This window comes from Thalia democratica, chromosome 7 (assembly GCF_965202585.1).
Source record: "Thalia democratica chromosome 7, ktThaDemo2.hap1.1, whole genome shotgun sequence".
NCBI classification, from domain to species: Eukaryota; Metazoa; Chordata; class Thaliacea; order Salpida; family Salpidae; genus Thalia; species Thalia democratica.
The window spans coordinates 22396185-22422140 of record NC_139171.1 but is presented as its reverse complement, the minus strand read 5'-3'; the positions used below and the strand labels follow the sequence as shown (position 1 = coordinate 22422140).

Here is a 25956-nt window from a genome sequence, read left to right as displayed (position 1 = left end):
AAGATCTTTATTTTAAAACATTGCCGCAAGTACATGCAACTCAAGTAGCAGCAGCTTTAAAATTTATTTTAAATGTAGTATTAGATATTAAAAATAGTATTAGTAAAAATAACCATGCCACTATGCTTTTGCTGGCTCCTTTATAAATCAAAGTTAACAAAATTCTAGAAATAAAGAGTCCTAGAAGTAAACTTTAAGTTTTATATGCTTTAAGTTTTAGTGTTAAGACGTTTTAAGCATACTATTTTATTGTTTTTTTTTTCTGAAACTTTACTTAGCTGCTATTTATTTTTATTAGTTAACATTTTTAGTTTTATGTGAATATATGTTATTTATGTAAAGTATACTTTTTTCATTTACGTAAATTTTTTTCTATATACTGTGGCCTGTATCTATATATATGTTTATATCTGTCACATAATATAGTTCTGCTTGAAAATGGATTACAGTAACCTTTTGCATCTTTACGCACTCTCGTTTAGTTACGCATTTTAGAATCGTTAAAATTCAAAAAATTTAATTTTTTTTTAGTATTGCTCAAACTAGGTTTATTGTATATTTTTTATTTTAAATATATTTTTAAATGCTAACTCACCTCTCTATATCTAAAGACTTCGTTAACTTATGTTCTTTGACTAGTTAATGAACATTTAGTTATACGTCAGTATATCAGAAATTTTGTTAACAATAAGAGATTAAATTTAAGTTTATCCTTATATGGTCAAGGTCAAATAAAAAAAAGTTGAAGTAACAACAACAATTTTTATTTAACATTTTTCTTATATTTTATATATTTTTGAAGAAGAAATCCATTACAGCACCAAATGCATATTTTTGTAAAAGACTATAGAAACATAATTAAATTAATTAAATAATTATATAATATTAATTTAATTTATTATAATTTAATATAAACATCACACCATTTCTTAATTGTAAACAAATGTTTAAATATAAATTGAATTTGCTAAATACAACAGAATATAAATGTTAAGTATCAAATAAGTCTACTAATAAATAAAGATTAAGATAAAAATCTACTTGTTATTAAAATTAATAATTTTTTTTACAAGTACCATTACTTTATTTAAATTTAAATATTTTATTTCTAATAGATGTATGGTTTTATCTTTTGTTTTCATATTTATAAGTAAAGTAAAGAAATTGTTAAAAGTGGTAAAGTCCCCAGTCTGCTTTTAACTAGAAGCGATATCAAAAAACAGCCATTATAATTAGTATATTTGGTACCTCTCGTATCTTTCCTATCTTTACGCACTTTTTCTGTGGACACAATGTGCGTAAATAAGCGAGAGGTTACCGTACATAGATAAGGTTTTACTTTAAGTTTTTTGTAATTAATTAAAAGTAACACTTCACAGTTGGCTGAAAACGGGGTTCAAGTGGCCATTGACATAAAACTGCCATAAAAAGCAGTATAATACAATTTAAAGTTGCACTTAGTGTTACAATATGACTAATGTTTATTTTTATTTAAAAAGTAGTTAAAATTTTAATTTCTAATAAAACTTTAAAGAGAGAAACTTAAAAAAAAAGAAAAAGTAATAGGCTACCTCAAGAGAGTCACATTTACTCCAAATTTAGTTTAAATATGAATGAATTTTCAATATCAAGCCGGGTAAAACTATACTCTAAATACAGTCTATTTTTAATTTAAGGCTGTTCTGTGTATATCAAAGTTTGTATTATTTAATGCGTTACATTTGTACTAGTTTATCAAAAGAAAAAAAACCGTAAACATTTTGAACAATAAAAACTTTTATTCGTTGCAAAATAGTGCAAAAAACAAAATAATTTAGCCTGTGATTAAAAAAAAGTACAGTGCTTCCTCGCTAATCCGGTCCTCACTAATCCGGTTCCTCGCTAATCCGGCCGGTTTTAGTCGAGAAGTCTACTTATTTACTTTAGCGTTTTTAGCGTTTAATTTAATTTTACTTCGAAAAAGTATTCAATTTACGTTTTATAAATATGCAAGCAATATATGGTTACGTCATAACAAAGTATCATTTGTATAATCTTAAGTTTCTTTTCATACTTTTCCCGCTCAGTTGTAATAAACTTGTTTATTATACATTTGCAATTTTTCTATCTTTGCTCAGCAAGTTACACTTTATATATTACTGTATATTAAAGTATGTTTCCCAGCCTTCTAAGTGTCCATTTTCTCATGCTGAAGCCATGCAGAAAATGGACGATTACTTAGCTTACTATCGTTGCCAACCAGAAGCCACACCTGAAGATGTGTCAAAACTCATCCAATTTCGTGAGTTTTCTGCTAAGAAACGAGAAAACACTGTAAAACAATCTTCCATTCTTTCTTTTTTCAAAAAAAAAATCTTAATTTAGTTAAAGTGTTAACAGTGTAGTTTTTTTTCATTAATTTTTGAACTTATAAAATTTTGTTTCGTTTAGTTTTGTCTGTTTTAATTCTTTTTTCTTTGAATAAAGTAAAATAAATTTAATTAACAGAAATTTTATTGTACGTTTTGTTATATACATTCATAATATAACTAAGGTAGATAATTTGTAAAAAAATCGATATTTTGTTCTTATCCGGCCAAATGCAAATCCGGCCGTGTTTTCAAAAAATTCTTGCCCAACTTGGCCGGATTAGCGAGGAAGCACTGTACTATAAATTTACTAGAAAATATAAGTCAAACAGTAAGTTCTTAAAACTTCTTTGAAACTAAATTTCTAAATAATAAAACACTCTATTCAGTAGCACAAAGCATATGTAACAACGTTTCCCATTCTGAACTACATGATGAAATTTTTTCATCTAGCTGCAAACAACTTCGCGCTGTATGTCCAACTTCTTTACAATAAGTGCAATTCAGTCTGTCTAAAGTGTTGTTAACATCGTAGTCACTCTTGTCCCATAATCGATTTGAACAATCTGTTAAATTTTCATACTGAGAAGTTTTCCTTGTAAAGTTCATTCTGTATTGTCTTAGAAACTTGTTGTTAGCTTCCAATCCACTTTCGGTGTAATTTAGCAAACCTCTACCGTTGTTTTGGTCAATTAGTTCAGCACTATGTGCAAGAACAGTATGCGCAGTTGGTATAAAGCGAATCCATTTAACCGACATGACCAGCATCATTGTTTTTTGACATAAAACTGAGTGTTTCTCTACATTAATCTTTCTGTTAGAATTTATGAGGCATAAAATAATGGAAACATACAAAATAATTTTGTCAATGTTTTCTTTTAAACTAACATCAGAAATATGCTTCGTCAGCAGAGTCCTATTATTGGTGTTTAGCAAAGTTTTGACTACGTTACCTGTTGTAGAAGTTCCACCATGGCCTGTGGGATCCGGTTTTTCAAGAGCAACATTAATTTCTTCTTCTACACATTTCTGAATTTTTCTTTTTGACTCAATTAAATTATTTACACCTTGAATTTTAGATATTCCTTCAAACTTCGATTCTGACCAATTAAAATGTCCAGCCACAGCATGATAACATATTTTATAGATCCATCCGAAAACTCTGAGGTAACTGTGAAGCGGATGTAAAATCAAGTGCTCTTCATTTGTAATTGGTTCTTTAGTTACTCCATGTCTAACCTTATAGTAATTTGGTTTTCGATTTTCAAGCAAGTGCCATTTCTCTTCACATATTTGTTTTGTTTGTTCAAGAGAACGATCAACAGGAAATCCTGCTTTAACATAATCTAAAGTATTACATTGTTCCTTGCTATAACTACTAAGGCAACAGAAGGCACCTCCTAGACCAGTGAGCAAACTGTGTAGCTTAACATCCACCATTGTCATTTCAGCATCAAAAAAAAACATTACCGTTACCTTGAACAAAAAAACAAGCTAAAGTTGTGTGAATTTCTTTCTTTTTGGAGAATTTTCACAATCCCGCAGTTTTCATATGATTCTTTGCCAAGAAGTAGCATAACTGGACGACAAGTAGAGGCTGACCCATGCCTCTTGTTAGTCCAGATGACTGTACCATCTTTTGTTGTTGCATTTTCAAATCTAAACATGTACATAATAATGTTACTAGTGGCAGTATTATTTTTTTGGTTGAAAATAGAATACCACCACTTCCATCCAAGCCATCATGAACTTTTAAATGTATTTCTTCTAAATTTTCTAGCTTTGATAGATTTATTGTTTTTAACAACTGGTAGGCAGACTTTTCTAAAGCCTTTTTATAATCAACTTTAATACCTTTGTATGGATCTTGCAGTTTTTCAAGTGGTGGTCTTTTTTCCTTTCTATATTCGTTAAGTTAATCATAAACTGGAAGGATTTCATGACCATCGTTTTTAAGAAGCAGCCTAGTATCAATATACATTCTCTTAGTCATTTTTCCAGCTATTAATATGGCAAGTGCTGTTGACATGCTAACTTTATTGCTAACTTTGGCTTCCTACTGAATTAACTTTCTTCCAACATCAGCTGCAGCCTTGTCATGTAAATATTTACTTTTCAATCCTAAAGCATACATTTTTGGTGGTGTAACGCCTTCTTCACTGGCAATTTCAGTTGTTGTGCTAGTAAATGAAAGTAGGCGTCTCCGTTGCGTTCTTGGAGCAGCTTCATCTAAGGGAAGTTTTTTACCAAATTTAAAATATGAAGACTTTTCAATAACTATTTTCTCGACTATATTTCTATCTGTGCTATGTAATTTTTTATTGTTTTTTTGGATAGTTTTGTATTCATTGAATAGCTTATCAAGATCTTCTTTAACTTTAGATTTGCTAGATTTTGAAAGCTCAAGCTTTTCTATCACTTCATCAGCAACAGCGTCAAAGTTAGGCTTAGTTTGAAATTATGGTTTGTGGTTTTTGAACAGTTCGTATATTTCGATATTAGTTAAAGTATCCATATTACTGCTAGGTTTAAATAAGTTAAAGTAATAAATCTACAAAAAATATATTAGTTTTAATCAGATGCAATACTCTGGCTATCTTGTATCATAAATAAAAACACTACTTTTACAAAAACTACTATAATAACTTCAGTACTACAAAACCTTAAGTTTGCTAAAATAGTAAAAAAAAACTATTTCAATAACAAAACATATGCTAAGCTACCATGTTTTGACCAATACTAACTGTTCTCATCGTTCTTGGAGCTTAAATGATCTGTAAACAAAAGTAAGTGAATTTATACACATTAAGAACCTTCTACAACATACAAAATAATCTTTTTTGTCATAGTGAAAAACCAGGGATAGAATATTATATCAAATTTTTTAACAGAAATATCGCTTGTAAAAACCTAAAAAAATAGTTATATTCCACATGATAGATTTGTCTGTAAACTTGTATATAGAATCCTTGTCATTTTTACTAAATTATAAAAAAAAATATGTTGGTTGTACGGTGGTGAATTGAGAAAAATAACCCTAAATTGCCAGAAAATCATCAATGAATTTTCGACGAGAATAGAAGATTTTTTAAATGAGAAATAATATACTTTTAAATTTTGACTTTTTTTAATTAACACTAAACTAAAGAAATGAAAAAACTTTAAAAAAAGTATTTGTATAAAAGCTTTTAAGGTGTTTTTTGGTAGTAGATGTAGACCTTAATTTTGACAAAAATTTAAGCATTTTTCGAAGCTATTTTAAACTTAAAAAAAGCAAACTTTGGCTACATTTAAGCTTACATAACTTTTAGTATACTTTAAGCAGAACAGAAATAAACTCAGTTTTTAAAAGACGAAACCCCGCTCTAAACAATTAAATAAAAATCTTGCTTTAACTGTTTCGTCGCAAAAATAGTCAATGGCCACTTGCCAGCCCACTGTGCACTTCTAATATATTTGGGTAAACCGGCCTAGAAGTAATTTTTTGGATAAAATTTTAAGTAAAATAGGAACAAGAGTGTCTGCAACTTAAATTTCTATCTGTAACAAGTTTTTTACAAAATTTAAGTGCGCAATAGGATTTACTAAATTCTAACAATTTTTCAACTTGTATGTTTAACTACGATATTTAAACAATGTTTTGAAGATTTTAATAATACGTAAATATTTTTAAATAGATATTTATTAATTTTATTTGAGTTAGCTATAAGGTATTTTATATATTGTTATTATTATTATTGTTTTTATATGTTTTATATACTTTTTTTTGTTAAGATTTATAAACAATTCGCAAATCGGTCAAGGACACAAGTCAATTGTTTTTACTAGTGATTTTTTTCCCTGCATCAGTAGTTACAAAAATAAATAAATGATGGTTTAAAAATCTACCAGTTTATTGCAACATTTGTTCAAATTAACTTCGGTAAAAGATTAAATTTTTTCAGTAAAGGACATTTTAAATTATCAAGCATATAACTAAAAACTTTCTGATGAACAAAAAAGAAAGCAATTTATCAATTTTTATACACTTTTACCTATTTTTAACTCAAATGAAAAAGTTACTTAAGAATTTAGTAAATTACTTTAGATATGTAAATGTTTTTATCTAAAACTTTTAATATAAATACGGTATATATTATTACATAACCTTACTGGTCCTTTTTAAGATCGAAAAAAAAACTCAAAATATCTAGTTTTAAATTAAAATCTTCAAACACTTTTCACTTAATAGAAAACTAAAAAACTGCTTACTTAAATAAAATTAGACATTTTAAAATTAAAACTATCAAACTTTCATAAACTGTTATCAAAAAATTGTAGCTGATGCTTAAGTTTTTCTAAAAAATTAAATTTGTACGCAATTTTTTTACTAAAAAAATTTGAATACAAAATTCTAATAATTACTTAATTCTTTAGTAAAAAAGTCATAAAGTTATTTCCAAAGCAAAATTATCTAAAGCTTGGTTAATGTAAAAACAAAACGTTTTGATAATTAATTTCATTTAAAATTACAAAAACTATTATGATACACTAAAAAAATTTCAAAGTAATTTTAACAATAAATTTAAATTGTTTTAAACAATTTAAATAAGACTCAAATTTTCAGAACAATATATATTTCATGCTTATTTCGTCATCTGTATACTAAGCAATAAAAATAAGTTTCAAATCTAGCTTATATAGTGAAAATTCAATCACCGTTAAAGTAATAATAATAAAGCAAATGGTAATTAACAATAAATAAGAACTTCTAATGACAATGCAACTAAAAAAATTAATAAAACAGAGCAACAACTTACAAAACAATTTAAGAAAACAACAAAACAGTATAGTCAAAATCTTTATGTTTTAACAACTTAAGTTTTCTTAAAGTACAAATAGCCTCAAGTTCAGTTAAATCAGAAATGTGAAAACAACTTTTAATAATTTTAAATTAAAATTAATCGCACAATACAGGTTATTTACTAAGTGTTCTGCAATAGCAGATCTTTTTGAAGCATTTATTACTATAATAGATTTAGTTTTCTTCTTACTCATACAAAATTCATCGATACTTTTTGTTTTATGTTCCTTTATTCTTTTGCCAAATTGTCTTGAGGTCATCCCAACATAATTAGCTTTAAAGAAGCAGTTAAACTACAATACTTTGTTTAAATTCTGCTATCGGATCTTTGTCCCCAGGTCTAAACATTGGTTTAACGCTGTAAACTACTGGGAACTATTTAAACCTTCATTCATTAAGTAGCATGAAGAGAAAGACAAACTTGATAAGAACGCTCTACCATCGAGCACATAAAATCTGTTCAAGAGAATTATTTGCTGATGAAATAAAAAATATTAAATTGATACTAAATAAAAATGGCTATCTACAAGAACTTGTTATTAAATAACAAATTTACATCTTAAAAGTTTAAACAAAATAAAGCCAGTAGGGCCAGATAAATGCTTGATTGCTTTAGTACTGCCTTATGTCAATAAGAACTCAAGAGTTTTAGAAAGAAAAATCTACCAATTAGTAAGTTGGACTTATCATTTGGCAAAGCCGATCGTTATTTTCGTATCCAAACCAATGTTTAGACCTGGGAGGCAAAGATCCGATAGCAGAACTTAAATAAAGTTCGGTAGTTTACCAGTTTAACTGCTTCTGTGAGACTAGTTATGTGGGGATGACCTCAAGACAATTTTGCAAACGAATAAAGGAACATGTTCAAAAAGTATCGATGAATTTTGTATGAGTAATGAGAAAACTAAATCTATTAGAGTAATAAATGCTTCAAAAAGATCTGCTATTTCTGAACACTTAGTAAATAATCTGGATTGTGCAAGTAATCATAATTTAATATAGTTTAATATTGTTTTCACATTTCCGATTTAATTAAACTTGAGGCTATTTGTATTTTGTTAAGAAAACCCAAATTGTTTTAACATAAAAATTTTGGTTACACTGTTTCGTTGTTTTCTTAAATTGTTTTATAAGTTATTGCTCTGTTTTATTAATTTTTTTAGTTGCATTGTCATTAGAAGTACTTATTTATTGTTAATTACCATTTGCTTTATAATTATTATTTTAAATATAATAAATAATAATTATAAATAAATTATAATAATTATAAATAATAAATAATGTAAATATAATTTTCAAAATAAGTTTTTGAAAGAATAAATATATTATTATTTTAACGTTGACTGCATTTTCAATATATAAGCTAGATTTGAAACTTTATTTTTATTGCTTAGTATACAACTGACGAAATAAGCATAAAATTATTTTGTTTATTGACAATTAAAACCATTTTAATTCATCTAGAACTCAACAGTATTGACTAAATTTTAAGATTGAAACTTTTTAGTTAAAAAAAGCGCATTATAGGAATGCTTGAATTTAATTAAATATTGAAAATAACATGATAAAAAGTCCATTGTAACAAAAAAGTGCAGCATAAGTTAAAAATTGAACAAGAAAAAACTGCTCATTTGAAGTACACTGGTGAACTATTGAACCAATCAGATCACTGCAATTTGGTGATTAAGCCAATCAGATCACTGCAAATTGATGATTGAGCCAATCAGAACCGTTTAAACCTCACCGGCCTCGCCTTCCTCAATGCCTTTGATGTAAAGGACGTTGTTGCATCTGTAATATAAAATATAATTTTTATTTACTTGTGATGAAGTTTTATTAAATTATAAAGTTGCTGAGTGCAATAACTTAAGTTGCGGAAAAAGCAAGTACTAATCGAAAAAGTTTTATGTAATTCAATGATACAGAAAGATCATACCTAATATAAGTTCTTAGATATATAATACATAAACAAACTAACTTAAGGTTTAACAAAATGAACCCTTTAATTAAATTTAATTTGTTAATACTAGTGTCTTTTTAAATGATAGGATACATCATTGTAGCGAAAAGACTACATAGTTCATCACATAAACGAAAAGACTACATAGTTCAGAACATTTAAATCAGACTTTAATGTATAAAAATTACATTTGCTTAGTTTAATTTTGCAATGAAAATCAAGGTTCATTTGGTGACATGTTATAACTTTGATAAAAACAGAAGCTTTTTATTTCAAAAACTCTTTTTAAATAGTGGTCTAAAGTTTATTGATAGAAAAATTGACAACATTATTTACACTTAAAACAAATTAATATGACAGTAAATATTCTATTATAGAAATATAAATTGAACTGAGCAGCTCAATTTATTTCAAAGCTTTTTAATCTACTCTGGTAGAAAACACCGATCAACTTTTGTTTGTTTCCTTGAAACATTTATGAAAAATATTTTGAAATAATTTATCACAAAAACTACATTATCTTTTTATTGAACTTTGATTATATCAAGCATAAACTTAAGAACAATATCAAAACAGGATAAATAAAATTATTATTTGGGGTGTTTGTAATCAAAGCTAAATAACGAATTATAACAATAATAAAATTTTTATATCAATTGAAAATTTAAGCAGGATATACATTAGAATCTCAAAGTTTAAGATATATTGAGTTTACAACTTAACTAATGATTTTCGGCATTTTAAATATCAATTAATTTAAAAAATTTATTCTAAGTTTGGCTTGTGTATTAAAAAAAAAACATTGAAGTAAGAAGGTAATAATAAATTTATAACTAACAAATTTTTGACACCATATTCATCTTATTGAAAAACTCAGTTTTCATTCATTACCAAAAAATCAAATTAACTTAATTAATTCAGTTTTAATAATATTTATAGTCAAGTAACATTTAATACCTGTGATTTTTACAACTACTAAATTGAATAAATATGAATTAACATTAATTAATTATTAATAGTTTAAACGGAACGACAATACTTTTAATAATTAATTAATTTGAGCTTTGCACTTTTTGAACTAGTTCTTTATTCTTAACAGATTACATTTAAGTTAATAGCCTTTGTTTTACCAATTTTGTATTACAATTAAATTATGAGCTTTTTAACAATGTAATTGTTTTTGAAAAATGTTTTTACAAGCACCATACTTGAGTTTTAGTGTACTAACATTTAATACGGTAACTAACTTAGATTATAATTCTAAACAACAAAAAATATTTATTAGAAATACAAGCTACTTTGATGTAAAATAAAGTAAAATAAAACTTTAACAAAACCTTGTTCAAAATAGTTTAATATTATGGTTGGTATATTTAAATAAAAAATTAACAAAAGAACAAAGTAAAATTGACTGATATTAAATCAATTATTACCAGCTTTGTTGGCAAAATTAAAATTTTAAATATTTGTAAAAAATATTTTCAGCCTTAATAGCCAAAACATATAACTCTAATTTAAGTTTACTCAATATATTTTCATCAAATATTAGTTACCTGATGAGAATTTCACCGAGGTTACCAGCCTTGTTACCCTCAACAAATTCTTCGGTGTTGGCCAACTGCATGTTCATATACCCGTCAACACTAACCAAATATCCTGTTAATATAATAAATTTGTATTATTTATTGTATAATTACCACAAATATTTTAGTAAACTGCATGTTCATATATCCGTCAACACTAACCAAATATCCTGTTAATATAATAAATTTTTATTATTTATTGTATAATTACCACAAATATTTTAGTAAACTGCATGTTCATATACCCGTCAACACTGACCAAATATCCTGTTGATATGATAAACTTGTATTATTTTTTGTATCTTTATTATAAATTACTAAATTGCATGTTCATATATACGTCAACACTGTTAGCATCTCTTAACTTTTGTCATTAATTACTTATTTTTATTTTATTAATTCTTTAACATGTTTTTAAACTAATTAAACTCATAAAAAGTGTATTTTTATTCTCACTACATTGTTTAAATTTTAATCATACAAAACGATTTTAAAACATTTAACTCTAAAAGAATCACTATGCAATGCAAATTTGTATTACTATGTATGGTAGTGAGTATCTATTATATCTTTTAGAATATTATTACACTTTACACTTGTAAATCGAGCACTCTTAAATAGTAATAGTCAAATTTACTAGCACAGCAAGGCCCCAGAAAATCTCTGTTGAGCCAACTACACATTTTACTACTAATAATGGCACACTTTGAAAAAATCAACTTCCATTATTCAACAAAAAATATCCCTATATGCAGCCAAAATGAATACAAGCTTAAGCTAATTGACAAGATAAGAAACTTCTGCAGGCGAATTAGATTGAAAGTTTTCTACTGTACAAACAAAGAAGAAAATGAAAGTATGAATGAAAATGAAGAAAAAATAGAAACTTTTGGATTTAAATCAAAATTCCTACCAAAACAAGAAGAAGAACTCAAACTTTTTGAAAGTGATATGTTTGACATTGTTAGACAATTAAAATTCAGAAGGATAAACAATAAATTCCAAGAAAAAATTCAAAAAGATGTAAAAACAATAAGAAACAGCAAGCAAATCTATGTGGCCGCAGACAAAACAACAAATTATTATAAATTGAACAAAAATGAATACATAAAATTAAAGGAAAATTCCATCAGAAAAACATACAAAAAGAACAATTATACTGTAATTGACAGTATAAATAAGGAAGCTAAACAAATAATCAAAAAATTAAAGCTTGAAAAGAAACTAATCAACCAACTACCATTAAAAGATTGTTATGTAACACTCAAAGACCACAAAGACAACTTCTTCTCAAAGCCAGAAACAAGACTAATAAATCCATCAAATTCAGACATTGGACAAATCAGCAAAATTATAGTTGAAAAAGTCAACAAATCAATCAGAAAAACAAAAGAATTTAACCAATGGACTAGTACAGAAAAAGTACTGAAGTGGTATAAAAATTTGGAAAAGAACAAGTAGAAATTAATGAAATTTGATATTAAAGATTTCTATCCCAGCATAACCAAAGCACTTCTAAATAAAGCAATTGAATTTGCAAGCAACTACGAAACAATCACTGAACAAGATAAATCCATAATAGACAATGCTGCAAAATCTGTTTTAGTAGACAAAGAAGAAATTTGGACAAAACAAAGCATAAGTGAGAAAGATAATGAGCTGTTTGACATAACAATGGGGAGCAGACATGGAGCTGAAATAAGTGAACTAGTTGGACTTTATATACTCCAAGGCCTAAAGCAAACACTACCTGATAAAATAATAGGAATCTATAGAGATGATGGATTAATAGCTTTAGACAAATCAACAAGCAATGTTGAAATAGAAAAAATAAAAAAAGAACTACATAAATTTGCTAAATCAATAAAAATAAAAATAATCATCGAAAACCCAGCATTTCAAATAAACTTCCTGGACCTAAACTTAAATCTAAAAAAACACAGCTTCTTCCCATACAGAAAACCAAACAACAGAATCAATTATGTAAATGCAAATTCTAACCATCCACCAGCAATTATCAAACAAATCCCAAAGATGATAGAAAATAGATTAGACAAAAATTCAAGCAGCAAAAAACTATTTGACAGTATAAAAAAAGAATATAATGAAGCGTTAAAACTAAATGGCTACAATCATGACATAAATTATACAAAAATAACCAATGAAACAACTGTGAAAAAGAGAAAAAGAAAAAGAAAATGTATATGGTTCAACCCACCGTTTTGCTGTTCAGTGAAAACAAATGTGGGAAGCAAATTCTTAAAAATAATAAAGAAGCATTTTAGCAAAGAAAGCAAACTAAATAAATATGTCAACAGCAACTGCATAAAGCTAAGTTACAGCTGTATGCCAAATATTGAAATGACAATCAAAAGCCACAACAAAAAACTGTTGAATAAAGAAAAAATCACAGATGAGACGTGCAATTGTAGGGACAAAATAAATGCCCCCTGAAAGGTGGCAATTGTAGAACTGAAAACGTCATATATGAAGCTTCAGTAAGCGCAAAAAACGAAACCAAAACATATATTGGAATAACAGCAAACCAATTAAAGAAAAGAATTTCAACGCACAATACAACAATCAATTGCAAACCTGATAACAGAAACTACAATAAATACGTCAACTCAACAGATTTATCAAAACTAGTTCACAAATTAAAAAACGAAGGAGAGGATTACAAATTAAATTGGAAGATCCTAGAAAAAGTAAACAAACACCAACCAGGAAAAACAACATGCAAGCTTTGCTTGAAAGAAGCCCTCAAGATATTACAAGCAAGTAACAACTGTATCAACAAAAAATCCGAACTCATGGGCAGTTGCAGACATAGGAACAAATTTCTGTTGATGAATTGGAAGCAAGCAATTAGCTAGTATAACAAATGTTTAAATTAGGGTTTTGAATTTTGAGTTTTATTTGTTGTTTTCTATTATTTTGTTAAATGTTAAATATTCCGTTTCAACTTAAATTCATGCATTATGTTTAACCATTACTAGTTAATATGTTGTTTTTTAATGTTTTGTTTTATTTCGAAGTATATTAAGAATTAAAGCCAATATTTTTGCCAAAATCTTTAACTATAATCAAACATTCTGATATTATTATTACAATACAATATATTTTTCTAATTGCTAACTTAATCTAATCAAAATAATTAACAAAAAGCATTTCTCCTTTCTCTCTCTTTTTTCTCTCTCTTTTTACTTTCATTTACTTTCTTTTTAAGCATGAATAGTTATTTTGTATTTATTAATAGTTGCCTAAAACGTGCTTGTTCTTATTTTGTTGAAGCCTGAAGAGATTGACTATCTGTCTTTCGAAACAGCTGTTGTTAAACAAAATAAACCATCGCACTCTATTTGTATCTTTTAGAATAAATTAAATGTAAGTTTTTGAAACCACAACTAACTTTATAAAATTTAATTGGAAATTTAAAACTAATATAAGTACAATCACCTTTGATATATACAAAACTGTGTACATTTCTAGTTCTTTAGTCCAAATTATTTTGTAAATAAGTTTAAGAATTAGAAACTCAATTGAATATGTTTGGTAAATAATCAATTTTCATACCAAACACTTTATTCTAAAATTTACTGACTTGATAAAGATAAGACCAACTAGTAAATGAAAAACATAATTAATTACATTATATTAGTACAAAGCTTTTTTTTTAGTGTATTTATTGAAATATACAAACTTAGGTTACTTACTTAAATATTATAATCAGAAGAAAATTTGACTTTAACATTTAACAACTTTTTTTAGCATTTTTTAGTTTTTAAAGATTTCAATTTGCATTGTAGCTTAATTAGTAATTAAAAACTCATTATTTCATGTGGTGGCACTCTAAAACATAATGTTTAGATCTTAAAGTAATAATCTCAGTGGCAAACTCAAACTAATCTTATAAATAAGTTAAGAGTTCAATTGTTATGCATAAGTAGGACAAAATTTCAATACTTAAGTTAATAATTTTATTTAATCATTCTTGATAATAAACAACTATCTACATAACTTACTTATAAATTTTATAAAACTTTGATGTATAACTACTTAAGCTTAAGAATTATAAGTAAAGTTAGCTTAATTTATAAAAATAAAGATAACATTAGTAAAGTAATACAAGACACTTTTTATTTTTATAACTGAGGATAATCATTAAATTTTAACAAACTCTTAACTACACAGTGGGCTGATAAGCAGCCATTGACCATTTTAGTGATCAAAAAATTAAAGTAAGAGTTTAGTCTAATTTTTCAGAGCTGGGCTTCTTTTAAAAACTTGGTTTGCTTCTATTCTGCTATCAAAAGTTATGTAAGCTTAAACGTAGCAAATCTTTGTACTTAGTTATTAAATATCACTAAGTATCCTATAAATAAGCATCAATATATGACTGCTAACAATTTTTAAGTAACTAAATTGTATAGTTTATTTATTAACAATTGTTGAGCAGCTTATTATATGGATAATTCCATTAATTTGAAAAAATACATGTAAATGTAGCAAACTTTTGCTACATTTTGTTTACAAATAAGTCAAAACAACTTAAATATATGTCAAAATTATTAAGGCATAAAGCAAGTGCTAAAAATACCTTCAAAGCTTTTATACAAATATTAATTTACTTTTTTTGGCATAATTTAAAGGGGTACTTAAAATAAAAAATATATTTTTTCTCATGAAAAAACTGCTATTTTTTCAGAAAAATCATTAGTGTATATAGGACAATATAAGGTATTTTTAAGAGATAAACATCTCAATTGCCTATCGCAGAAATATCTCCTTTTCATGTTTTAGCAAATTTGACAAGTTTTTTAAATACAACTTACAAAATAAAATAACAACAATTTTTAGGTTTTTATTAAACTTTTGATTATAATTAATAAAAAACAACTGCTTATGACTATAAAAAAAGTTGAAAAAAATGTTACTAATCATTAATATAATAATTTAACAACTACTCACCTCTGTATTCCATTCCCCATTTCAGCTTGACCATGACGGGCTTTCCAGTAAGCTGGTTCAAAAACGGCTTGGGGTTCATTGGCATGGAAGACATTGTGGATATTTAATTATTTCTGTCAACAATTTCAATTTGTTTACTATTTTTCTGTAATACTTACAGGGTACCAAAAATTAGTGGTATTAGGTTCAAGCTTGAATGCATCAGATGCAAACCAAATAAAACTATTTTGAAAAAAACTTTTAGTACAACAGTAGTTTCATTAAACTAAAGTTTGATTTAATTATTTTGAGAGGTTGGTTTTAATGATATTTATAGTACAAGTTCGACTACAAAACATTTTTCTGCTAAATGTGACCTGCTCACTTAAAAAGCTGCCTACTTCTTTATAAATGACACCTTTTAGAATAGTAACTAACAAAAAATATGAATAAGCTTTGCTTATACCAACAAATTTTTTAGTTGTTTTATGTTCCTTTTATTTAGGGAATGATATATGTATTATTATTTTTTTAAACTGTAGTTCATTTGTTTTAATTATGCTTCTTTCATGCATCAATTACAACTACAGTTCCACTCTCTGAGTCAAAAATAACTAGCCTGACTGAAAATAAAATTGAGTAATCTAGAGTTTGTTAAAAAGTTTTATGCAATTATATAAAAGCCGTTGTGCACAAAAAACTCTTTAGCTAAAACTATATGCTTTATAAGTTATGTTCTATAACTTTTTATTAATTAATCAACTTCAACATGTTATGTAGCTAAAAAGAAAAGAAGTCTTTTTTTAAATTTGATACATACTACAAGGATTATTTCCTGAAAATTTGAAGTACTTATCTTAAAAAAACAATTGAGACAGATTTTTAGTGTTGTCAACAGGGTTCCCACCAAAATTTTAGAAAAGATATATAGAGAAAACCATAGAAAAATAACAAAGTCAAAGGGAAAATAATCTTTTTTTGCTCGTTAGATTGTGAAAGAGAACAACTGTATTAGGCCACAGGGGGTAGGCTATGTTTATACAAGTTGATATTATTTTATAGAGTTATTACTTTGCTTCAAGTTGCTTTTTACCGTAAAATATTGGAATTAGTTTTTGAGATATGACCGGTCAAACTTGGGCCACATTAAAGGTTCCCTATGGGCAGGGAAAACTGAAAGTATATATTATCAGTATAGTATTTTTGTATATTATCAAAATAACTAAAATATAGAGGTTTTTTGTAAACTTTAAAAAAGCCTAATTTATTTTTAGCAACTCAAAATATTTAAAACACTTCAATCTTTTATTTTAGCATATAAATATATTGGATAAAGAAAGTAGTAAGTATAAAAAATATAAGATCTATAAAGATTAAATACAGACTAAATTAAAGATGGTTGACAACAAGAAGGTGGCAAAACTAAGTTATTTTTTGGACAGTTAAACAACTTTGTATACTTAGGGGCATATAGGGGTCAAACATTTTCTAAAATAAAAATTAACACTGGCTGCTAAACTAAAGCATTAAGCATACACTACAAATCAGTTTTTATAGAATATGAAAATTTTTATTAGTTTTTGAGATATTTGAGTTTTTGTAAAATCTTTCCAGTACAAATGTATGAACCGCAATTCTTTTATTAATTTTCACAGGTTTTTAAATTTTCACTAAAAATCTATCTTCTTCATTTTTGAGTTTAAGAAGTCAAATATTCAGGAAAGAGTCCTTTTATAGTTCAAAAGACTTTAAATGTTAGGATTTTGAAAATATTACTAACTAAAAATTTTAGATAAGAATAACATAAAATTAAGTTTTTTTTTTTTGATAACATTTTTATTATTCAAAATAAAAAAATCTTGCATTCAACAATTTAAGAATTAATCATGGACTTAATGTGAATTTTAAAATGGATTTGTGAGAAAAATTTTTAGTGAAATAGCTTTTTTTGTTTTTTGGTTTGCGCCTTACATATGGAAAATAATGAGGTCACTGACTTAGATAGTTTATATCTCAAAAGTTACTTTGAATTCGTTAGGTGGTTATAAATGTCTGAAAATTTACAAAATATGGTCTTTGTAAAACCAAGGTGGTAACCCCCAATGGCCTTAAAATTCCACTTAGTTTTTAAATCGACCATCTGATGCTTTTTGGATTTACAAAAAACTCTAAAATACAAATAAAATTTTAAACAAAAAATTTTAATACTAGTTTTGGCATTAGGGGGGTTGAAGCCATTTTTTGACCAAAAATAACATAAATACTTATATTATAGTAAATTTCATAATCTTTCAGATGCTTTTTTTAGATTTTAAAAATATTAAGTAACTTTTTTTTTATGACCGGTTATATAAAGGGTTGTCTTTATAAAGTGTATATAAAGGGTAACTTTAAAGTCGTTTTTCTCGAGTTTTTAAAAACAGGCTTTAAAATCTATCTTCTCCTTCATTTTTCAAGCAATCTTCTTCAAATTTTCAGGAAATGTTCCTTACATTATGAGAAAAAAAATTATTTGTGAATTTTAATAATTGTAAAAATAATAAAATTTTATGACAAAAATATAAAAAAAAGTGATTTTTTATCAAAAAACATTTTTTTTTTCAAAAAAAAGGTATTTTTACTTTAATTTTTTCAAAGTCACAAATAACGTTTTTTTGTTATTGTATAAAGAATAGACTGTGAAAGTTTGAAGAAGATTGCTTAAAAAATGAAGGAGAAGATAGATTTTGAATGCATTAGTCTTTTTTCGCCGTTTTAATTTTTCCTTCCCCATAAGGAACCTGTTATGCGGCCCGACTTTAGCCGGTCATATCTCAAAAACTAATTCGAATTTTTATAAACGGTAAAAAGCAACTTGAAGCTTAGTAAAAACTCTATAAAATAAGATCAACTTGTAAAAAACATGGCCTACCCAACCTCCCTATGGCCTTATATATTATAAAAATTTCAATCTCCAGGCAAAAAAAAAGTAATTTTTCAAGTGAATCTAGGGATTTTACAAATAAAAAAATCCAAACAATTCTAGGGTTTTCCTAAATATTGCAAGTTTTTAGGGATTTCTATGGAAGTGCTATCCTGTTTCTATTTATTTGCATTTTTTTTGCTTCCATAAAGGGATGGTCATTTTAATGCTGGACAAAATCTGACTGGACAAAAATTTTCAGCTTGATATTCGACTAAAATTACAAACTTGCTAAAACTTGAACTAGACAATTTCTAAATTAGTAAAAGCTGACTTTAAAAAAAATTTACCTTCCAAAAATATGCTTTTAAACTTATACAATATTATAAATATAATTAAATATATATAATAAAATACATATATAACGTATAATACTAATATATAATAAAGAATATAAAAATATTTTTTTAACTTAAAAAAGTAACTATAATACTTAACAATATTGTAATATAATTAAATATATATAATAAAAAACATTTTTAACGTATAAAAAATTATTAATATATATTAAAGAATATAAAAATATTCTTTTAAACTTATAAAAGTAAGTATAATACTTAACAATATTATAATATAAATAAATATATATAATTAGATACACTTATAACGTATTAAAATAATACTAATATAAAATGAAGAATATAAAAATAAAAATATTCTTTTAAACTTATAAAAATAATTAACAATATTATAACAAAAAATAATAATAAAATATTCTTTTAAACTTATAAGAGTAATTAACAACATTATAACAAAAAATAATAACAACACTGCATAAAATAAATACTAACTAATATTATAACAAAAAAATTGTTAACACTATATAAAGATACAAATTAATATTTGTATACAATTAAAAATTTTTTTTATAAATATAATGAGTAAAAAATAATTTTTTCTAAAAGAAGTATAAAATCAATTGTGAAAAAAAAATTAAAAACTAGAAAATATAAAACTAAATATAAAAAAAAAAACAAAAACAAATTATTTGATACAGAGTGATATAAAAGTTTGTCACCATTCTCTTATGAGTTTAGGTTGTAGACCTCTTTTTATCAAACTATAATTCATGTACTATTTCTTCGAAATAAAAGTTTAAATCAAAAACTTTAATTATTAAGTACTTGTTGTACTTATGTTTAAATAAAACAAAGATTAAATCAGTAAAACGCCTGTTTCTATTCTTAAAACTAACAATTTTAGGTAATGTATTAAAGTTTTTACGATCTTCTAAACTTTACCTTAAAAAACACGTACATTCGCCTTTTCAAACTATAAGCAATCACTAAAAACATTTTAACACAAAAGTTGTTTACAAAATTCGTTGAAACTTTGCACACTTGTTGTTAGATGCATTGTCTGGTATTTAAATTTTTTTTAATGTTTTAACTAATGTATTAACAGTTTTACGATCTTCTGAACTTCACCTCTAAAAACACCTACATTTGCTTTTTCAAACTATAAGCAATCACTAAAAACATTTTAACACAAAAGTTGTTTACAAAATTTGTTGAAAATTTGCACACTTGTTGTTAAATGCATAGTCTGGTATTTAATTTTTTTTAAATGTTTTAAATAATTTATTAAAAGTTGTAAAACGATTTTTGTAAACAACTTTTTGTGTACAAATTTTCAACGAGTTTCGTAAAGAAATTTTTGTGTTAAAACTTTTTTTGTAATTGCTTATAGTTTGAAAAAGCGAATGTAGATGTTTATAAAGTAGTATAAGTGATTTTTGAAGATTAAGTTTAGACGATTGTAAACTAATAAAAACTTTTTAGTAAATTGATAAAAACAACAAAAGTCTTATATATACTAGAACTAGACTATTCCTAAGTATTAATTTGTATAAAATTTAAACAATTTATCTAAAGAAACTTATGGTTAAAAATGCTTTTAGTGATTGCTTATATTCAAAAAAACCAAAAGAAGGTGTTTTTTAGAGGTGAAGTTCAGAAGATCGTAAAACTTTTAATACATTAGTTAAAACATTTTTTTAAAATTAAATACCAGACTATGCATTTAACAACAAGTAAGCAAAGTTTCAATGAATTTTGTAAACAAATTTTTGTGTTAAAATGTTTTTAGTGATTGCTTATAGTTTGAAAAAGCAAATGTATATGTTTTTAGAGGTGAAGTTCAGAAGATCGTAAAACGTTTAATACATTAGTTACAACACTAAAAAAAAAATTAAAAACCAGACTATGCATTTAGCAACAAGTGTGCAAAGTTTCAACGAATTTTGTAAACAACTTCTTAAGTTAAATTTTTTTTTGTAATCGCTTATAGTTTGAAAAGGCAAATGTAGGTGTTTTTAGAGGTGAAGTTCAGAAGATCGTAAAACTTTTAATACATTAGTTAAAACATTAAAAAAAATTAATACCAGACTATGCATTTAACAACAAGTGTGCAAATTTTCAACAAATTTTGTAAATAACTTTTTGTGTTAAAATGTTTTTAGTGATTGCTTATAGTTTGAAAAAGCAAATGTAGGTGTTTTTAGAGGTGAAGTTCAGAAGATCGTAAAACTGTTAATACATTAGTTAAAACATTAAAAAAAATTTAAATACCAGACAATGCATCTAACAACAAGTGTGCAAAGTTTCAACGTATTTTGTAAACAACTTTTTGTGTTAAAATGTTTTTAGTGATGGCTTATAGTTTGAAAAGGCTAATGTACGTGTTTTTTAAGGTAAAGTTTAGAAGATCGTAAAAACTTTAATACATTACCTATAATTGTTAGTTTTAAGAATAAAAACAGGCGTTTTAATAATTTAAATTTTAATGATTTAATTTGTTTTATTTAAACATAAGTACAACAAGTACTTAATATTTAAAGTTTTTGATTTAAACTTTTATTTCGAAGAAATAGTACATGAATTATAGTTTGATAAAAAGAGGTCTATAACCTAAACTCATAAGAGAATGGTGACAAACTTTTATATCACTGTTTATTTCAAATATTTATATCTTTTTTTTAATTTTTTTTTTGTTTTTATTTTTGTTACAAAATATTTTTTTTTCTTAATTGATTATTTACTTTTTTTAGATAAAAATAATTTTTATTCATTATACTTGATATAAAATCTTTTAATTGTATACAAATACCAATTTGTTTTTATGTATAGTGTTTTTTATTTTTTGTTACAGTATTAGTTAGTATTTTTTTATACATTGTTATCATTATTTTTTGTTATAATAATGTTTAGTATTATACTTACTTTTATAAGTTTATAAGAATATTTTTATAATTTTTATTATATATTAGTATTTTGTATACGTTATAAATGTATTTAATAATATATCTATTTATATAACATTATCAGTTTTTAAAAGTTTAAAAGGATATTTTTTGAAGTTTAATTTTTTTAAAAGTCAGCTTTCACTAAGTTAGAAATTGTCCAGTTCAAGTTTTAGCAAATTGGTAATTTTAGTCGAATATCAAGCTGAAAATTTTTGTCCAGTCTGATTTTGTCCAGCATTAAAACGACCATCCATAAAGAGCCTATTCTATTAACGGCCTATATCTCAAAAATTGTTTTAAATTTTGAAAATCTGTAAAAACCAACTTAAAGATTATTTAAAACTCTATAAAATAAAGTTATGAATAAAGTTACTCCCCAAATGGTCTTAATTTTATAATAAGGCATTGTAAGACTCATGATTTGTTTAAGATAAAATATTTACAAGCATGAAGTTTTTCAAAAATATTTGTTCATGATTCTAGGATAACTTTTTACTATCAAGATATATGAAATATGATTACATAAATTTTAAAGTTCTTTGATGTTCTGAATAGAGTTTTATTTTTATTCACAACAAAGTTCAGATTTAGTCAATTTTGTAAAGTATTTTGATACAAACCACAACTTATTCACTGTTATTAATTCTAAGGAACTAAAAAACATACTTAACAAAATTATACCAAATCTATTCAGTAAATCTTATGCCACACCAAAAATTAAAAAAATTAAAACCTATAAATTGATATTTTTAAGAAACAGTTTTAAATCAATAAGTTGTTTTATTTAGATCTTCAATGGTACAAGTGCAAACTTTTTAACTATATGCGGACTATTTTTGTCAAAAATTAAACTCTTAGCTGAAAGGTCTATTGTAAACTACTATATGGATTAATATAAAACTAGGTGGTGCTTTTTAAAGGTGTTTAACTGTACAGTAACCTCTCGATTATTTACGCACATTGTGTCCACAGAAAAAGTGCGTAAAGATACGAGATATCGTAAAGATACGAGAGGTACCAAATATACTTACCATAATGGCTGTTTTTTTGATATATCTTCTATTAATAGCAGACTGAGGACTTTCCCACTTTAAACAAATTGTTTACTAATTTATAAATATGAAAACAAAAGATAAAACTATACATATAAAAAAAAAGGATTTTATTTTATATAAAGTAATAATACTTGTAGAAAATTTTTATAAATTTTAATAATAAGTAGATTATATCTTTTCTTATATCTGACTTATTTGATACTTAACACTTATATACTATTCTACTTAGCAAATTTCTGTGCAAAGTAAGTATTACAGAAGAAGAACTTAAACCAAAAAAACGTCAAATGAAAATTAGTGATATGTTTACTAAAAAACAATTGAGATTGTTTTAAGTGTACGCTTTATATTTATTAAGTATCACTGCTACTTTTTGCTAGGAAGTTTCATTAAATTTCTTTTTGAGATGTTTATTCATATATAGGGCAAGAGTACTGTATTATTTATTTGTGTTTCAAACTTTCATTAAATTATTATACTTTCATTATTTAACACAGTCATATTTTTTTCAGAATTTTAATTTAATCTATTATTACTAACAAAATTTCTGATTAACTGAGGTATAACTAAATGTTTATAAGCCAAGGAACATAAGTTTACAAAGTTTAAAGATATAAAGAGGTGAGTTAGTATTTGAAAAAAATAGTTTATATTAAAATTATACAATAAACCTAATTTGTGCAATATTAAAGAAAACTAAATTTTCTATTGTTTGAATTTTTTAGAATGCTTAAATACGTAACTAAACGAGAGTGCGTAACGTCACGAGTGCGTAAAGATGCGAGAGGTTACTGTACATATAAAAACTTTCTTAACCTTATTAACAACTTTGACAACAACAAAGTTCTTATCTATAGATGCACTCTACAGGTTATAGATGGGAAGTCCACTTTGATATTTCCAAATTTGTAAATATTTTGTAGAGTTTCATCTGAGTTATCATACAGTTTTAACTGATTAGAAAAATCACTAGATTTTATTAGATATTAGAACTTTTGAGATATAAAGAAAGGTTGTTCCTAATAGAAGCACAAACTAAAAGCTCAAAAAAGATTACTTTATTTAAAAAAATACATTTTAATCATTTTCCTTTACGTCTTAACAGAAAGTCAGTTACTAATATCTAAATCAATTCAAGATTTTTTTCAAATTTTGAAAATAAAGTTGTATAAAAAAACATCAAAACTATTTTTTGTAACTTTATCCAAGATTTGTTTTGTATATATTTTTAACTTCAACATGGTAAGTCTTTTAAACTATAAAAGGATTGTATTTTTAAAGTTAAAGGAACTTACAAACTTACTAACAAAGATTCATTATATCCTAAATGCTACCTCCTGTTTTATAAAAGGCTAAAATTATATGACTGTTTTGATAAAATCCTAAAAAGTAACTCAATGACTGACAAGTTTCTGTTCACACAAACCAATTGACCATAACAGTGAGCATACAAATTTTTCTTTCTCACAAAGTGCTTGCCAACTGATGAATCACCAAGGGATTTTTTTCAGTTTAATAGATAGTTTTTTTTACTTTTTGATTTATTCTAATGTTAATTTTAAAGGGGCAGATAGAATAAAAGGTGATGACAAATTACTTGCTTGACCTTCATATATTGTTTGACCTCTCCCAAACTTGTTTTCAAATGGCCCCCTTCAAAGAAATTAAAAAGTTTTCTTGTACCAAGATTACTCAAAAACTATCATTAAAAACTCTTATGACCTTTTTTTTTTTTGCTTTTCATCAGCAACTCCAGAATATCTACTGTAAGTTTCAAAACAATGATAAAAAAAACCTAAGACTTTATTTTTACTCTTCATCAACAACTTCAGAATAGATTAAGTTTCAAATTATGACCTCATGGCCCCCTTTAGCTCCTTTACTGCTCGTTGCCCCCTGAGTGTCTGTCATGCTCCCAAGAGGGCCACTTTGTCCAATTGGGGAAGCCCTGCTCTAGGAGAAGAGGAAGCCTGATTTTTTCTACCAAAGAAATCCAGTTTGAACAAAAAACAAGGTAGACCTCAAAATACGATCTTATGTAAAATTAATGATTGAACTTGTTACCCAAATGTAAGTTTAAAACAAAAGCTCTAGAAAATTGCAAAAATAATTGAGATTTGTTGGTAGTACGCTTGTTGGGGATCATTTGGTTTTACAAATTTACTTAAAATAGACACGTTTTTTTACAATTAGGTTTTTATAGTAGTTTTAATAACGAGGCTGAAGTTTGATAGAAATTTATATTTACTAAATTCAAACACTTTCTAATTTTTTAAAATTGTAGACATCCTTTGTTGTCTACGCTATTGGAGTCGCCCTTATTATTATAAACCAATAAAACTTTAAAAAATTTGTTTATTATGCGTAGAACTACAGATCCTAAAATCTCCACGATTAACTTTGAAAACTAAAGTAGTTATAGCGTATAGAAAATATGTATTAAAAAATCAAAAAAATAACCAAGTTTTCGAAAAGTTCAACTACACCGATTACTGTCTACGCTATTGAAGTCGCCCTAATTATATTAAACCAATAAAACTTTAAAAAATTTGTTTATTATGCGTAGAACTACAGATCCTAAAAGACTCAACGGTTAACTTTAAAAATTAAAGTAGTTACAGTGTATAAAAAAATATAACGATTAACATCGAAAACTAAAGTAGTTACAGTTTTTTAGAAATATATACAATAAAGTAAAAACTATATCGATTTTTGTTTAAGCTATTGAAATCGTCCTTACATAATTAAACCGATAAAACTCAAAATTTGTATATTTTGCGGAGAACTATTAATTTTAGCTGTTTTTGAAACCACTGTTTATGAAAAAGTAAGTTATTCCGTACTTATTATAGCTTTACATTTAAACGATTTGAAATAACTAAATATTTATCGTGTTGTTATCAAATTAGCCATTTGTATTTTTGAAAGGCTGCTTTAGCATTACTGCAAAGCAGGGACGTAGCTAGCTCTAAAAAATTACGAATCTGCAAAAAAAATCAATAATAATGTGT

The 25956-nt window shown here is 25.6% G+C and overlaps 1 protein-coding gene across 1 annotated transcript; it reads right to left on the bottom strand.

Annotated features, from left to right (window-relative positions):
• Positions 1-8607: 8607 nt before the first annotated feature.
• LOC145840180 (small nuclear ribonucleoprotein F-like) lies at positions 8608-15820 on the bottom strand. Its single transcript, XM_082947349.1, has 3 exons — positions 15706-15820; positions 10705-10807; positions 8608-8982 (listed from the first exon to the last, which is right to left on the bottom strand). Exons 1-3 carry the CDS (start codon positions 15797-15799, stop codon positions 8925-8927), a joined length of 255 nt encoding a protein of 84 aa, XP_082803475.1. The 5' UTR covers positions 15800-15820; the 3' UTR covers positions 8608-8924.
• Positions 15821-25956: the final 10136 nt, after the last annotated feature.